The sequence below is a fragment of the Lithobates pipiens genome, unplaced genomic scaffold (genome assembly GCF_037356315.1).
Source record: "Lithobates pipiens isolate NorthernLeopardFrog02 unplaced genomic scaffold, aLitPip1_a1.2 Scaffold_28, whole genome shotgun sequence".
Classification (NCBI taxonomy): domain Eukaryota; kingdom Metazoa; phylum Chordata; class Amphibia; order Anura; family Ranidae; genus Lithobates; species Lithobates pipiens.
The window spans coordinates 50,978,849-50,996,819 of record NW_027507789.1 but is presented as its reverse complement, the minus strand read 5'-3'; the positions used below and the strand labels follow the sequence as shown (position 1 = coordinate 50,996,819).

The 17,971-nt window shown below is 42.2% G+C and overlaps 1 protein-coding gene across 4 annotated transcripts in view; it reads right to left on the bottom strand.

Moving 5' to 3' along the window:
- Positions 1 to 3,422: 3,422 nt before the first annotated feature.
- The window catches only part of LOC143935377 (uncharacterized), a 105,986-nt gene continuing 91,437 nt past the window's right edge, over positions 3,423 to 17,971 (bottom strand). For 3 of the 4 annotated variants that reach the window (XM_077459199.1, XM_077459200.1, XM_077459203.1), the window contains 5 exons: positions 12,850 to 13,011; positions 9,957 to 10,130; positions 8,759 to 8,896; positions 5,692 to 5,832; positions 3,423 to 3,713 (listed from right to left, as the gene is read on the bottom strand). In XM_077459199.1, coding sequence (XP_077315325.1) covers positions 3,658 to 3,713; positions 5,692 to 5,832; positions 8,759 to 8,896; positions 9,957 to 10,130; positions 12,850 to 13,011 — 671 coding nt within the window. In that variant the 3' untranslated portion in view covers positions 3,423 to 3,657. Of the gene's footprint in view, positions 3,714 to 5,691; positions 5,833 to 8,758; positions 8,897 to 9,956; positions 10,131 to 12,849; positions 13,012 to 14,474; positions 14,579 to 17,971 lie in introns of those variants that run through there. The other variant, XM_077459201.1, reaches the window with a different exon arrangement.

Below are 17,971 nucleotides of genomic sequence, written 5' to 3'. Positions count from 1 at the left end.
CCCCGTTAGTCTCCTCAGCACTCCATCTTCCACAGACTCCCCTCCTGGCATGACTCATCCATATTTAAGGGCTGGCTTAGCCACCATGTGTCCCCTAAATATGCAGATCGACCCTCCTGGCCTCCGACCTCCAGCTTCTAGAAAGTTCTTCAACAGTTCAAAACCAGGGGGAGGCACCAGAGAACTAGCAAATGCATGTACTAAGTTGCGTGCCAAAATGCATGGTACCAGTATACCATGCTATTGAGTGCAGCGTGATTTAAAAAAAAGGGGTCATGCGCGCATTTAATGCAATTTTTGCATGTAGGGTAGCCCATTGAAATGAATAGTCTGCCCCAAATGCAACTTGCAAAAATGTGCATGCACTGTCACACCTGCATAGGTGTGAATAGAGCCTTAGTGCCCTCATGACATTACAAAGTTGCCAGGAGGAAGCAAGTTGAGTTGACAAAGGAGTCCAAATTTTTGAAAATGACTTTTGAAATTATTTAAAATGATTTTAAAGCTTACAATAGATTTAGTAATTAAGTTCACATAAAATTTGGTCAATGCATACTAACAGTTTTAAATTTAGTCTGGGCATGTGGGCTTGAACTCAAAAACTAAAGTTTTTTATGTTATAGAAAACATCTACTAATGCTAATTGTAAGGGAAACAGCAGAGGGCGCTAACTAAGTGCAGTATATAAGAAAAGACTTAAAGCTGGAGTTCTGACGTTTTTTTTTTTCTTTTTAAAGTCAGCAGCTACAAATACTGCAGCTGCTGGCTTTTAAAATATGGACACTTACCCCTCCAGCGCGCCCGCGATGTCGGCACCCGAAGCCGATCTCTTGATCGGCTCTCGGGTGCTGCCGCCGCCATCTTCGGTTGCGGCTTCACTTCCCGGTTCCCTATTGCACATGCACGAGTTGCTCTGCGCAATAAGGACAGTCCCTGCTGTCTCTGGGATCTGTGTGTTTCCCAGCAGACAGCGGGGACCCCGCAGGAAGTGGAGTAAATATCCGCTGATTCTGCGACTATCTATGCCCGGAATTGGGTGCAGATACCTGTATTATACTGGTATCTGTAACCCCCCTCCCCTCTGAAAGGTGCCAATTGTGGCACCGGAGGGGCGGGGGTTCCAATGAGTGGAAGTTCCACTTTAGGGTGGAACTCCGCTTTAATTAAAAATCACAAGTGGCAACTTACAAGATGCATAAAGATAAGAGCATGTAGTCCACCTAATAGTGTGGTTTGTTTTGGGTCTTGGTGTGTCTTCACGAGCCAGGCAGCAGATGCCACTGTCAGGAGCTGTGTAAGACACCAGAAACTAAACTGGAGGTCCTGGAGTGTGTAGACTCTGCAAGACTGTGATGTCATACCTGGGGAAACCACAGCGTCGGGAGCATGGTTGCATGTTTTGGGGTGTAACTGCTCCTTTTTCAAGCCTGAGGACGTGCTCATGGGTGCGCATGTATATATACCAAAGCTGGAGGAGGGGCCATACAAGATAATTAGTTGAGACCACACTAATTTGGCTACATAAGGTCTGTAGCATATGGACTACAATAAAATGGTTTCTAAAAGTCTATACCATACAAATGAACTACAATACAAATGCCACCTGACACTGTGATTTGATTATATTAAAAACCATTAGGAAACTTTAAAAACGTTATATATAATAAATGTAGCGCTGGCTCCTGACGAGCATGCGCTATATGTTTTTCAAAGTTAAATCTCCTGAAACCACAGTTCGGTTTCGGGGGTAATTTTACTAAATTATGGTTTCAGTGCCAGTCCAGCTAGGTTGCACTGGGTTCTCCTTGACCGCAGGTGTCGCTGTCACCGCCGGCAAGTGTGAGAACGCAGTCTAGCTGGGTGTATTGAATGCCCAGTTTCTTTCAGAACCAGCCCAGTGGAAGTGTTCTGCTGCTGTGCATTCTGGGAGGTGGTTTTTAAGGTGCCGGCGCCACGTGCGGGTGTTCTGTTTTCCAGAGGATATTTTCTGTCTGTTTGGTTCTGGTCCTCTTGACCAGCCCGCAGGGCCCTCCTGGCCTGGGGTGCGGAACCATGCATTTTCCAAGCTTCGGGGCTGGCTAGCCCGAGGCTACGCAACTGCAGGGACAGGCCTGAATGGATATCGGGGCCTATTGATTCAAAGGTGGTCCGGTGCCGTCTCATCTAAGGAGAGAGGCCCAGCAACTGGAGAAGCATCCAGGGGAGGAATCTTCAGGAGAAGGCCGTGCGCAAGGCTGGCTTCTCTGAAGGAGCCAGGAGGCTCAGTTGAAGGACACTTTGTGGATTTACACTCATACGGTATCACCGGACTGGCTGAGAGATACGGGTACCGCATGATAGCCCTTTAAATTTGTCTATGTCCCTCAGTTACACTCAAGCCTTTGGCAGAGACTTTCTCAAGTATTCTACGTTCAAGTCTGTGCCAGAGACTTTACTTTACTTAACACCCTACTGGCTGCTAGACCTAGTGAGAGGAGGTCTATCAGGGGGTTGTGAGAATCCAGTTGTGAAACGGTTATTCTCTGGATTTGTCTTATAAGAGACTTCCCATTTTTGCAGTCCAAAGTACCTGAACTTACTCCTAACCCTCTACCCTAAACTGAAAGACTCTGTTTCTACTTCAAATAAATAACCCAAAAGAAGATTCAGTGTCAGTTTTCACATTTCTTTGGGCCATCTACCATGGGAAAACCTAGACGGGAGAAGCATTCAAGAAGGTAACGGTAAGCCCAATAAAACCAGCAGCTCCTTCGGGGATCAGTGCTACATAGAAATAGATCTATAATTCTTATATAGAAAACGTGCCAAAAGTAAAAAAGAAAGGGATCAAGAAGAGTGTTTGCCAATCCATGTCCAATAAAAAAAGTTAATTGTATTTGAATACTGTATACGCATATGTTTGCACGCACATACTAATGTATCTCTGTAAGCAACAATACATCATAAATGTATTTTAAATGCAAGCAGTGTAAATACATGAATTTGACCTGGTATCAGCCTCTTGCAGTCCATGTATAGCAGAGCTGTAGTGTGAGAAGAGGAAGCAGCACAAGGGTCAATGTGTTGACAAGAACCATGTTGATAGGAAGGTAAAACAGAGTGACAGAGAGATGAGCTCATCATTGTGCTGCTTTTCTTTTCACTATCCAGTCACAGGTTTAGGAGGATTTAGAATAACCTGGGCTCAGAGGAAGTTGGTTGAACGATGCTGGCCATCAAACCTGAAGATGTCTTGTGTAAGAAAAAAAAAGTACCTCAGGGAACATCTCTGGATTGAAATTAATATTGCAGCAAAAGTTGGTTTTAATAGACTATTCATTTTCAGCTTTATTTATTTTTTTGGCTACAGTTCTGCCTTAAACTCGTCCATAGCCACTCATCACGAATCAGTACAATGCTGGATTAAACACAGACAAAATGTGTTTTGTTTTTAAATTTGTTTTATTATTTGGTTGCCTCTGTATACACTTCAGGGGAGCTACAAATCCAATAACAAGGAAGGGAAAATGAAAATCGCACATTTATCTACATATAACGACTAATCTTTAGGCCTGGCTCAATCACCAAGTATCCATGTATACAACCAATACATACATCGGCTACAGCATGCTAGTATAAAAATAAGAACATGTGCCCGGTAGACTTTGTTTATCCTCTTTATCCCGAAAAGTCAAACAAGTGGGGATGTTTAGGGTCATATATGTTGATAGTACCTGCAAGAAAATAGACCAGAAACAAGTTAACAGAAGTCATAATTTATAGTCATGTACAAAACCAAAGAAAATAACCAATAGTTCGGACTCACACCACCCACTATATTCAAAAACCTATCTATATAATCTAACGAATCATGACATGAGCCACAGAATTTTGTCATTTTTGTTCATTTTGACTTTTTGGTTATGCAGTTCATGGTTTCGGTTTGGTTTATTATGTAGATCAGTGTTTTGGATATAGTGAATCGTTTGAATCTATACTGTTGGGTTGTCTCTGGTTTTGTTCTCCTGTTTTATACCACAAGGACACCAATCCCTATAGATATTTGGACATTGGAGCAGCTTCTATTGATATCAGTTATGAAGGCCTGGTTCACACCCATGCAGGTTGCAGTTTGCATATTCCAGGTGCATTTTGAGTTTTTCGATACACGTTTTGATCCATTGAAGTCTATGGAACCAAACACCAGAAAAGGTCCCTGGCCCTTTCCATAAATGTGAACATGACCCATAGGAAGCCATGTTCTGCAAAACTGAAATATCGTTAAAAAATGCATAGGTGTGAACCAGGCCTTGCTGTAATGTACTGATGCTGTTCATATGTTCTCAGTGATGTAGCTATGCTTTGAGGGGCCCTGTAAACGATGGATGGTGTTATCACATGCTGCCACCACCAGTGGCGGCCCGTCCATAGGGGGCACCACCCCCGCCCCCCCCCCCCCCCCTCCAGGCAGTCACAAAAAAATTGAAAAAAAAAGTTTTTTTTCAAATGGACCTTTAAAAAAAAAAAAAGTCCTTAAGTGCACTGTGTTCGAGCGCCGGGCACTATGTGAAGCGCCACGTCAATGCAATCACAAGATTGCAGACACGGCACTTCATTTGCGGGGGTTTTAACCCGTCTTGTGGCGCAATGAAAAGTGCCGATCGGCATCCGCTCGGCGCCCATAGGATTAATATGGCCTTGTGCTTTGAGTGACAGACTAGTTGGTATGTCACTTCCGGTTTTCCCTGTGTCAGACCAGTGCGCCTGAGTGGAGGAGCGGACTCCTTCACTTGCCGCTGTCAGACAAAACAACAAGCATCTAGTTGGAAATCCACAGGAGGGGGACAAAGCAGAATAATTCCACTGACACAGCCAAACCGAGACACAGCCAGTGGAGATAACAGAATCATTGATGATGAACACAAGGCTGGTCTTTGGGATTTGTTTGCTCCCCCAAAAAAATGGAACACCAGCCGCCACCACCTTGCTGCTCCTTGGCACCACTCACTATAAAGCAGAGCTTGTCAATTTGTAACATGAAGATACTCCAAAGCAGAGCTATGTAGGAAAGTGGCTAATAACCTGTGCAGGAACACCTTCCCATGTGTCCCTATTTTGCTTGGTCATGTGACATCACAAATCCAATCAAATGACCAAGAAGAGAGGATCAGTGAGAAGAGTCTCTGCACTCTGCTGCTGGTCATTGGCAACTCTGCCGTGGGAGACAAATCAGCAACTCTGCTTTGTTGTGTTACCAAGGCACATTGGAGGATGTTGGTGGCCTATCTTGGAGGTCTCAGCTGTGACTGGCGCTCTTTTTACCCAGTATGACCCTTACAAGCAATGCCTTACAAGCAATGCCTTACTTTCAGCATTGCTTTCAACCACCAGTAGACGTCAGGACATATAGGAGTTAAAGCTCAACTCAAGGCAAAAAAAAAAAAGTTTTCCCCTGCAGCGACTTCAGTCAGCACAAGCCTTGGCCATTGAAAAACAGACAGGCTGTGCTCCCAGCACTTCTAGAAAACTGACCACACTGAGATGGATGTGCTCTCATGCCTAGTATGGTCAGTTTGAAATAGGAAAGCAGAGGAGACTGCTAGGATCACCAGATATTTCACACAAAGAGAACAGGATCATTTTACAAGTACATGTTTACAAACGCATATCAGGAATATGAAGTGTTGGGGTAGTAAAGACGAAAGAGTTTACCATTAACTGAGTGTAGGCATCTCTGTCCACAACTTGTAGAGCAACACTTGTGGAAAGTCTTGCAGTCATAATCTGATGAGCAACTCTTGTTTTCATCTCCAGAAGGACAGGCAGCATTTGCGGGACACGCACCGTTCCTTACTGAAACACACAGGAAACACAACAAAATATTGAACATTCTGCCAGATAGTGCTCATAGTAAAAAGATGAAAGGCATATGAAACCCAGTGAATGTTGTTCACTTTTCATAGTTTCTGTCTAAATGAGTGTTAGAAAATTCAATGTGTACAAATAGTTCATTTAAGCAATCAGAATTCATCTTGTGCTGGTCTAATATCAGTGCTTAGTTACTATGGGTTAATGCAGTACACTATATTGTCAAAGTATTGGGACGCCTGCCTTTACACGCACGTGAACTTTAATGGTATCCCAGTGTTAGTTCATAGGGTGGCTTCAATGCTTTTGGGAAGGCTGTCCACAAGGTTTAGGAGTGTGCCTATGGGAATGTTTTTGATCATTCTTAAAGAAGCGCATTTGTGCGGTCAGTCACTGATGTGGACTAGAAGGCCTGTGTCGCAGTCTCCGCTCTAATTCATCCCAAAGGTGTTCAATCGGCTTTTAGCTTTTAGCTGCTGAGGCAGCAGCCAAAGGTGTACATATGCCACATCAGGAATTAAGCCCCCTGTTGTTTTAGTGGGGGCTACTGACTGCCAATTTTGGCCCATTTAAGTAAATGGGGCCACTGTGCAAGTGGCCCGCAACTGTCTGCTTCTGCGATGTCCAAGGGGTTAAAACAGGTGGTGAGAAAACAACACAGAGCTGCTTTTATACCCTTTGTATTGCTTCATGCTGACCTGTAAATCTAGCCGGGATAAGAAGTGCAGTTGGTATCACTCTGCATGGGACAGGCGCCAGCACCACAGAGGAGGCATTGGTTTATGCGGCTCTTCTTTCCTACTACAGCTCCAATTTTACAAGTAGTCCCTCTGCATTGCACTTGTTTGATGCTCTGGGATGGCGGGTCAGCAAGCCCAAACCGCAATCTACCAATCACCTGTCCACGATCTACTGGTTGCTCTAGAGGGATCCCACAGATATGGCAAATGCATACCTATATTGGTCCAATGTAACTATGCTATATAATCCATGGCTGGAATTCAGCTTTCAAATGTTCATTATAAAGATGGAGATATATATCGCTCACCCCCTAAAGGGCCCGCTGTTTAGGTCCCAAGGTTCTTTCCCAGTAGATGCACCAGCAGCCAGATACACAGTCATAGTCCCTCTTTTGGCTCAGTAATCAGTCTAGGGTTATGCTTTTTTGATGCTTTTTTGCAGAACTTGAATTTGGATGGTAACTGTGGGATACCTTCTATAGTGATAAACCGGAACTACTCTACATCTGACCAACACAAACCCAAAACGCTATTTAGTTCATTTATGAAATTCAAAGTAAATTCACCTATCCACCCATGTCTCAATGCTTTATTTTGCTAAGTAATCACTTAGAAAAACACACCTCTAGCATTTCTGGCCATGGCCATCTTGAGTAAGGGCAGGTAATTTATGTAGCATTTACTTCCTGGAATCTATCTGCCCTTAGCTCAGACATGCAGGCAAGAGGGTGTACTTAGCTGGAAAAAAAAACCTTCTCCCCTCCTGATGACTCCTGGGATGTATACCATCATCTGCCTAGGCAGGCAAACCATGAAATAACTGAGTAAATGTAAAAAAAAAAAAGTTTGGCACAAGTAAACATGATCTACTTTCCTATCTGTTTACTAATACTGGAAGCATAAGGATTAAAAATAGTCAGTATTGATTATAGTGAAGTTCCACTTTGAGCAGTAACTTGAAGACACTAATCTTTCCCTTAAGATTCTCAGCACAGTCTTTGCAGCAGCAAATATAGGACTGAGTTACACTGAAACGCCAAATACAATGTCCCAATAGTAGGTAACACTGACTCTAGTACAAGAGGGATCGCAGTGGCACACAGTCACTGGGATCTCTCACACCCATCTATGCCATTGTCCCTGGATAATTGAATGCCTCCTTCCAATATATTCCAGACACTTCTCCTGTGAATCCTTTGGACCAGATCCTCAAAATAAAGTCCCAGCTCCAGCTAACTTTAGCAGAACAGGCCCCCCAGCTAGCATAGCTGATACCTCCATGAGCAGTAAAAGCATGACAGACCTGCCCAGAAGGGCAGCAGCCCTCCACACTGGGGTCTCTTCCTCCAGGGCAAGTAAATCTGTGTTTCAGGCCCCAGACTATTTATGCGCCCTCCCAGCCACCATATGGACACCACTCCCCAGGGATTGACTCCCCAGCCCACTATCTCCCTGGATAATTGGATGTCTCCTTCCTAATTTTCCAGACACCTCTCCCGTGAATCCTTTGGACCAGATCCACAAAAGAAAGTCCCTCAGTCAGCTTCAGCAAACTTTAGCAGAACAGGCCCCCCAGCTAGCATAGCTGGGACCTCGATGAGCAGTAAAAGAATGGCAGGCCTGCCCAAAAGGGCAGCAGCCCTCCAGGCTGGGATCTCCTCCTACAGGGCAAGCACCCTTGTGTCACATGCCCCAGGATAGTTATGCTCCTTCCCAGCCACCACCTGGGCAAAAATCCTTAGGGATTGACTCCCCAGCCCGCTAGCTTCCAGAACCCCCCAAACAGACAGGGAAGTAATCAACCCTGCAGCCACTGAAAAAAAGAACAGACCAAAACAATCACATGCAGCTCAACTGATCAGTGAGCCAGTTACTAAATTTACTTAAACCTAGCACCTATCTAGGAGGATGCTACATACTGTATATCTCCCAGGAAGACTATATGACAATGGTCAACTTCCAATCTATGTTGAGTGAGAAGATTAAGACTTATTATTTTATTATATATTTTCTTTTGAGTGAGGTATATCTCTTATAGTGTTTGGTTTTGTATTATCAGGGAATGAAGCAACCTAGCAGTTTGTAGCGGAGAGCGGACAGCGGACACTCCCAAACACCATTGTAAATGAGCACCAATTTACTTATCTGCAGTAGTTTTATTAGAATTTTACCTTGAACAGGTACCCGGCACTCCATATGGCAGATGAAAGGGCAACATTTATAACCATCCATGCAGGAAGATTCATCGCAGTAAGCCCTTTCTGTATCTGCACATTTGTAAAGATCCTCTTGTGGGCAGAATCCTTGGCCTAGGAATCAAATATAATAATAGAACAGTTAGAAACAAAAACAAATAGAAGGGCAAGCATATCAAACTTAGATGAAACAGATATCTGAATTGAGAGGTCTAGGAGTTTATTCATTAAAGTAGGGGTCTCCAAACTATGGCACTTCAGTTGTTCAGGAACTACAATTCCCATCATGCCTAGTCATGTCTGCAAAAGTCAAAGTTTTACAATGCCCCATTGGGACATGGAGTACCGCAACAGCTGTAGTTTGCAGATCTCTGCATTAAAGGCAAATAGACTGTTCACTTTTTAGGGGAAGTTGCACTTTGCGAGGGAAATTTCCCTTAGTGCTTGCTGAATGAGGTGAACTTCCGCAATTCCATAATCAAATCATGTGCAAGCAAAAACGCAGTTTTATTTTATTTCTTTTAAATTTTCCTTTCTATGATTTTGGTATTTTTTTTGCACCTTGCAATGTACAACTTCCCTGGAAAGTGAACAGCTTATTTGCCCTAAGTTAAGTCATAAATTGATGGGCCCAGAAAAATTGTCCAAAACAATGACAGGCTGATAGCCGTCCCAGTGCCAGTGTTTGTAAGCAAACACACAGTCATTAAGGCATGCCATAGATGATGTGATTTTCTTTTCTGCAACCATGGGTTGATGGGGGAATCCCTCCCATGGAGCTTTTGTGGGGGGGGGGATTGGGGATACACCCTTGCTGTGTCGAGAGAACACAGATTGCTAGAAATCTGGCATGCTGGTTGTACCCAAGTCGATCAATGGATACCTGGGTACAATCAGGCTGCCCATACATTGATCGAATCACAGACGGTCCCTGCTGAAACGGCTGAGATTCCTAGCATCTATGGGCAGCCTATTTACCTGCAGTTAGAGACAGATGATCATTCCTGGACCCTTAATGTTGTGGGCCATGCAATGGCAGCTACTCGTGAATTGACATGTGCTTTGGTAATCAAATGTGCATTTAAAAGTACATTACTGAAATGCAATCTACTTAGTGGTCCTATAGGTGACAATAAAAACAATTTTTATCGTAGTGTGGTTTGGTTTAACTTACTTTTTGCAATCTGAGGCTTGCCGCTGTCACTTAGATTAGGAACACAAGTCTTTCCGCAAAACTTAAAGCAGCACTTGTAATTTCCAGGACACTCGCTGTCAGATGTGCAGTTGTCATTACATTTTGTAGCAGAAGTCAAAGAAGGCTCAAATTTAGGACATTGGCCTGGCTTGTCTGTGAAGGCATTATTATATATTTTAACATACAACAACTTTGAAAAGGAAATACAAACGAGTTTAGAAGTTTTTTTTTTTTTTTTTTTTTTTTTAACATTTTCCCATAAGCAATAATGGAAACTCAACTGATTCGTTCCACAACCATTTATTCATAAATCCTTCAGTTTATAGTCTTTATAAAAAGATTATAGCAATATGATGGGTTGTGTAACCATAAAATATCCTTCCAAAAATGAAGGCCTCTACAAGGGGATTAGATGCAAAATCCAGCAGGAGCTACAGTGTATAAAAGAGAAGAGAGGCGCCTCTAAGTGTAGCAATATGTTGCTAAATGTTGTACCTTCATTAAATGTAACCATATTGCTACACTTAGAGGTGCCTCTCTTCTCTTTTATACTCAGCTATGACATGACGCTACTTGTATATCAAGGCATCACTTGTGTTTCAAGTCAAAATGTATTTAAAAATTTAGCTTGACTTGCAAAACGCTCTCAAACCAAGTTATTCTTAAACCAAGATTTTACTGTAATTAAATATATCATTTAAAAATATAGAACCATTTATATATTTTCCATCATTTGTATTATCTTTTTACAAATAAGCATTTTTAATGCAGGCTGCATCTAATGAGCCCAGCACTTGCTGTACTAGTGTCTCCTTTCTGATAAATGAGGCCAGATATAGAAACATATAAAATTACGTAAGTTACTAGAATTAGTATATGGGCAGAGCTTTAATTAGCAGTCATGCTGGGATATATTTAGATGATGGTAAAACCCTTTATGTGATCCAGCATTGTAATTACAGCTAAAACGAACTATGGTATGTTGTTATTATTTGTACAGAAAATTGAACACCACAGGGAAAAAGGCTGCAAGCTGTTCATTTTGGAGATGCCATTACACAAGCACCGGTAAAAAAAACCTGCAGCGAAAAAAAAAAAAGCTGTCTGCATTGTTTCTTGAGCTACAGAGAGTTGTAGACCTTCTTTTAGCCCTCCCTAATCAGTTCTCCAGCTGGATTTACATAAAACAATGTAAGACTGGGTTCACACTTATGCGAATTGGATGAAGTTTTCACTGCATCCAATTTGCAAGACAGGAGATAACCAGCTCTCTATGGAGCCGGTTCATACATCTCCAGGGCGGCTGCGGAGCGAATTGCACAGGGGTCCTGTGTGTCCTTGGCTCCGTTTCAGGTCCGATTTCCGGCAAAAGTTCGGGCCTGATTAGTCCCTGAAATGGAGAACAGGGACGCACCGGACCCCTGCTGCGAGCCGCATCCGTTTTAAGTGTGAACCCAGCCTTAAGGTAGTCCCCCACTGCAAAACAGTTACATTTAGGTATAAATCGCAAGATATAAAGTAATGCAGTAGAGCTTACATTCATGGTGTAGATTATTATTATTTAAGATACTTGTATAGCGTAGTCAATTTACACAGCGTTTTAGATATACATTGTACATTCACATCAGTCCCTACCCTCAAGGAGCTTACAATCTAAGGTCATTAACTCACATTCCTATACTAGGGCCAATTTAGACAGAAGCCAATTAACCTACCAGCATGTCTTTGGAGTGTGGGAGGAAACCGGAGTACCCGGAGGAAACCCACACAGGCACAGGGAGAACATGAAAACTCCAGGCAGGTATTGTCGTGGTTTGGATTCAACCCAGCAACCCTTTTTACTGCTATGCAAGAGTGCTACCAACTACACCACTGTGCCACCCTAGATGCATATATATATATTTGTATATAAATTTAAAAATGTTTTCACAAAAAAATATAGTTAAACTAACGCTTTGCAGCATGGCTTTATGACAGCAAATCACTTAAAAAATCAACAAAGCTGTCATAAAAGCCATTTTTTATATTAGGTTAAAGCGAGAAAGAGGTAAAGTACACTATATTACCAAAAGTATTGGGACACCTGCCTTTACACACACATGAACTTTAATGGCATCCCAGTCTTAATCTGTAGGGTTCAATATTAAAGTGGTTGTACACCCTGTATTCCTCCTCATTTGTCCCTCATTTTGGTCTTATATATAAAGTTGCATATAAAATGCACTTTTTATCCATCAAAAAGTGTTTCCCAGTGCTAAACCTTTCATCTGATTTCTAAATTGCTGCATTTATAAATTCTAAAAGCCAATATAAAGTAATAGTAGTGGTAAAAAAAAGTACTTGTGGTTTTGACCAATTTTTTTTTGTTACAATTCTCATTTAAGGGGGCGTGGCAAGGGGTGTATCCTATGCCTGCATACTTTTGCTGATAGGTGTCCCTCTTTCCCATTTCAAAAAGTTGGGAGGTATGGATACGGGCTGCAATGCTCTTGACAAAATAAAATACATGTAAAGGTATCTTTTACTGCGAATACTGCTGACTAAAATGCCCCATTGATACCATATTACTAAACAGGGTGACAATACTGTTACAATTATAATAAAAAAAAATTCAGTCATTTTGAATTAAAATTTCCACCACACATTAATATTTTAAATAACATTTTTTTCCATGGTGACCTCATACTTCCTGCATTACAGGCAGCTGACTCTGTGTCATCTCCATCCTATTCTTCCCCTTTTTTCTGGGACACTGGTGTGGAGCTGGAGATCACACTCCCAACCCACCACAGCTATGCCAATTAAAGCTATCAGGATTTTGGCCAGGCTTATAATATAGTACTTGTAGTATTCCTGGGAAACATTGTCTTACCTTGGGCAGGAGGCTTGCATATCATGTGGAGGTTGTCTGAGCAACACTTCAGGTTATCTTTGCATTTATAGTCATCATTGTTGCAGAAGTTGTGGATTTTATCCGGATTACTAGCTTTGATATAATAGCGTTCAGGGGGACAGGTTCCTGGTTTCCGAGCAACTAAAACAAGACACATTGCAGATTAATCTTAATATACTTGAGCAAACAAATTTGGTTACTGACAACTTGTTGTGTTGTGTAAATTGTAATGTCCTATTAGTGTTGCTGTAGTTGCTATATGTTGTACCCCCTGCACTGTCATTTTATTAGAGACTCTCAGTGTGCCTATCTAGCACAGTGACAACTTCTCTTGAAAGAGCAACCATCACCCAAACCTACCCACTAGATCTAATTTTCCACTTTGTTCAAACCCTTGTAGATTATAGGATATAATCTGAGTGGCTCTATAATATCATGCACCTTATCCCATTTAGCAGAGGTAAAAGGTATTGGGGAATGGGATTATAACGGTGATGAAACAAACTGTACATAACAGATTAAATAATAAAATATAATTTCTTTATTGGTACAAAAAAAGGGAAACACAAGAAACAAGGCAAATACTGGACAATTAAAATCAATGTAGAGCATATACATAACACATGAATTGGGTTGCTGGTGTCCCAAGAGAGAAAGATGGTCATAAACAGGTGTTAAATCCCAACATGTTTCGCCAATGATGGCTTCCTCAGGGGATAATGTAGGACCACCATAAATAGTCCAGATTCATGTGTGTCTCTGCAGTGAGACACACATGATGGGTTATAACCCACCTTTGCTCTATCCAAAATGAAAAAAAAACGTTTTGCCTATAGTTCTACTTTAATTCCTTATTCTGCTCCTGTCCACCTTGGAGTTTTGAGTATTCCTATCCACTTTTATGTGTTCCAGCTACACCTGGTAAATTCTTCATAAAATAATATAAATGTTAAAGCTCTAAATATAAGGGTGGACTGCCTCCAAATCATCACATCAGGTGTGCCAAACCAAGAACTCAGAAGCAGTTCACCAATAGACTACTCAAGACCTATAACAAACCAATAATTAAATTATCAGCCAATAACTAAAATATCATTCATATTTAGGCAGACTAATCCATTAAGGAATTAACAATATGGGCAATTGGTCTCTCAAAGATGTTCAAAAATGGTATTACAGAAGTAAATATTTCAATTTCAGAATTAAATACACAACACAAATATGGTACTTCATAATTTTGTAAGAACTCTACAGTGTATGTGTGTACATATAAATGATAAAACATCCCACAAATACTCTTATAAACATCTCCTAGATTTTAAATTTTTATATATGATACAAAAGCAGCCAAAAGAGTGGGAACACCCTAGACTATTCCTGTTTTAACAAGAGTAAAACCTCAAGGTATACAGGAACAGAAATGGAAACTATGGTAGGAAGGTCACTGGAGCCCCACTAGAATCCCAAAGAAATATAACAAGCCAACTGGCAATTTGACCCACCAGGCTTTCACCTATAATTAAAAAAACTAAAAACTAAAAAAACTTAGAGTGGACTAACCCTTAAATTAACTAAAGGTGTAATGTTTGCTTTCTGGAACTTACCAGGCTTCTTAATAATAAAGCTGTTGACCACTGCACAGAGTGGAAGTAGGAGACCCAGGATAAAGAAGATCTGTGTTGTCTTCATTGTGATGCTAGTTTGTTCTGCATGAAGCTTTCTGCTCTATATATCTACACAGGCAACTAATTTTACAGGGGGTGGTGACATGTTGGGGTGTGAGCATCCATTGGGATCTAATTTGGTTTCTTGTCTAGAAAGCGTTTCGATTGAAGTCTTGCCTAGAGCTGATATTTCGTCTGAGAAGTGACTCATGCATTTTGTATTTAGGATCACTTAAGATTCCACCTGAACTGTAATATAAACAATGTGATGGCTGCAACAGTTTTCTTTTTTAAGGCTTTTTGTCATTCAACCTGGTGATCTGGCCAATAACCATTCCTGTTCCTAATGCCTAGTACACATAAGAAAATTGGACAAAGCCGATCACGACTGAAGGAACATGTGTGAAAAATGTTCTCCAATAACAGATCTAACCATCCTATTGTTTGGTGGCACTTTGCTACGTATGCGGAAAGTTGTTTTCTGTCATACAACATTTTTGGTACGGTTAGTAATTCCCCTTGGATATGATACGAGACAAGCATTCAAAAAACAACAGATGGTCTTTTGTCTGACTTTCTTATTGTCTGTATTAGCCATTACGGTGTCCCCACTCTATGGGGGAGCAACAAAGCCACCTTGGACAGCAGTACTGTCATCCTGTGGAGAGGGCAGTTTTAGATGCACTAGCAAATCTAGATGGCCTTGACTAACAAATTAAAGCTGAACTCTAGCTACTCTAACAGACATATCAAATCATGATGTATCGAAAGCAATAGGGATTTCAATTATGAAATCCATGGACTGAAATGATTGAGACTGGTCAATGGTTTAGCATTATCAGCCTGACAAAAGCCCATTTATTCACAAATTGTAGATGGAACTATAATGAAGGTAAATTAAAACCCCCCAATGCGAATACCTGTTCTGACTGTTAAAAGTGGCATTTCAACTTATTGTTGCATAATTAGGACAGGAAGTGAGGGGCAAACAGAGACCAATTAAAACGTAACCCTCCCTCGCTCTAAAACCAAAGAAACATTGCACTTTCATTCATGTTTCAATAAATAGCTATGGTCCTCAACAGTGATGTTAATTGTGCCTGTAGAGTGAGCTTTAAGTCACAAGATGGCTCATGAGGTAGAGTTGTAGTGCTGCCCCTTCACAGTTCACTGTTGTCCACCCAAAGGTTCTCAATGTTGGTTCCACGCTGCCATGACAACTTCTAACTAATAAAGTAGAAATATCTGCGAATCAAGGCTGATCTCAAAGCTGCCTCCAGTGTCCCAGCTATGATTTAGCCTGATTGGACATACTATCATTTGCTAGACAATAGTGATGGCCGAACGGTTCGCCCGGCGGTCGTTTCGCGGCGAATTTCCGACTTTCGCCGTCCGCGGGTTCGAACGCCTTTTTCCGTCGTTCGCCCCGGCGGACTTACGTGTTTAATGTATACAAGAACTTTAACCTTTCGTGACACGTTTATCATGTGTTACAGGACAACCAATTGAGACATGACAGCTCATGGACACTTGGACATTCCCCCTAACCTATAAATACACCCGATCCGGTGGCCATTTTACATTCTTTCTTCTGTCACTGTAGGGAAAGGATCCTGTGTGGAGTAGGGACAGAGAAAACGCTAGCTATTTGGTACACAAAAGTTCTTTTCAGGACTGGTATAGGTGTTAGGTCAGCAGCCTGAGTTTCTTTTGTCAGTTTAGATAAAGGGACAGAGCGCTGTATGCTGCTATTTTAGGGACAGCTCAGCCAGATTAGTCTTTCTTCATCATCATCATCATCATCATCATTAGCTGTTACTATCAGGTCCACAAAAGAGCTGTTCCAGCTAATCGTTCCAGCCTACTCTTTTTTGCCAATTTGTATAGGGACAGGCAGGAAGCAGTGTGTCAGGCAGTGAGGATAATTTTAAAGACTTGCTGTTACTATTAGTTCCACAAAGGTTCTTTTCAGGACTGGTATCAGTGGTACGGTAATAGGCTTGTACACGTATAATATTCTTTCTTCCAAATATAGAAAGAATATTATACTTGACTGCTGCCCTTCTGCTGCAGTCTGCTAATCATTCACAACTCACTTGTTCCACAAAGCTCTTTATCAGGACTGGTAACTTGGTCTGTCTAGGGTGCTACGGTACATAGGCTTGGGTGCGGTACAGTCTGCTGTTCTGTAAGGACCGCTATCGGTCCACAATACATAGGGTTGCCGTGCACTACTGCTGACCGCTGCCCTATACTGCAGCAGTCCTTCATTGGTATAGGGACTGACGTACAGTCTGCTAATCACTAACACACAACCTGCTTGGTCCACAAAAGTTCTTATAAGGACTGGTAACTTGGTATAGGGTGCTACGGTACATAGGCCTGAGTGCGTTACAGTCTGCTGTTCTGTAAGGACCGCTATCGGTCCACAATACATAGGGTTGCCGTGCACTACTGCTGACCGCTGCCCTATACTGCAGCAGTCCTTCAGCGGTATAGGGACTGACGCACAGTCTGCTAAACACTAACACACAACCTGCTTGGTCCACAAAAGTTTTTATAAGGACTGGTAACTTGGTATAGGGTGCTACGGTACATAGGCCTGAGTGCAGTACAGTCTGCTGTTCTGTAAGGACCGCTATCGGTCCACAATACATAGGGTTGCCGTGCACTACTGCTGACCGCTGCCCTATACTGCAGCAGTCCTTCATTGGTATAGGGACTGACGTACAGTCTGCTAATCACTAACACACAACCTGCTTGGTCCACAAAAGTTCTTATAAGGACTGGTAACTTGGTATAGGGTGCTACGGTACATAGGCCTGAGTGCGTTACAGTCTGCTGTTCTGTAAGGACCGCTATCGGTCCACAATACATAGGGTTGCCGTGCACTACTGCTGACCGCTGCCCTATACTGCAGCAGTCCTTCATTGGTATAGGGACTGACGTACAGTCTGCTAATCACTAACACACAACCTGCTTGTTCCACAAAAGTTCTTATAAGGACTGGTAACTTGGTATAGGGTGCTACGGTACATAGGCTTGAGTGCGGTACAGTCTGCTGTTCTGTAAGGACCGCTATCGGTCCACAATAGATAGGGTTGACGTGCACCACTGCTGACCGCTGCCCTATACTGCAGCAGTCCTTCAGCGGTATAGGGACTGACGTACAGTCTGCTAAACACTAATACACAACCTGCTTGGTCCACAAAAGTTCTTATAAGGACTGGTAACTTGGTATAGGGTGCTACGGTACATAGGCTTGAGTGCGGTACAGTCTGCTGTTCTGTAAGGACCGCTATCGGTCCACAATAGATAGGGTTGACGTGCACCACTGCTGACCGCTGCCCTATACTGCAGCAGTCCTTCAGCGGTATAGGGACTGACGCACAGTCTGCTAAACACTAACACACAACCTGCTTGGTCCACAAAAGTTT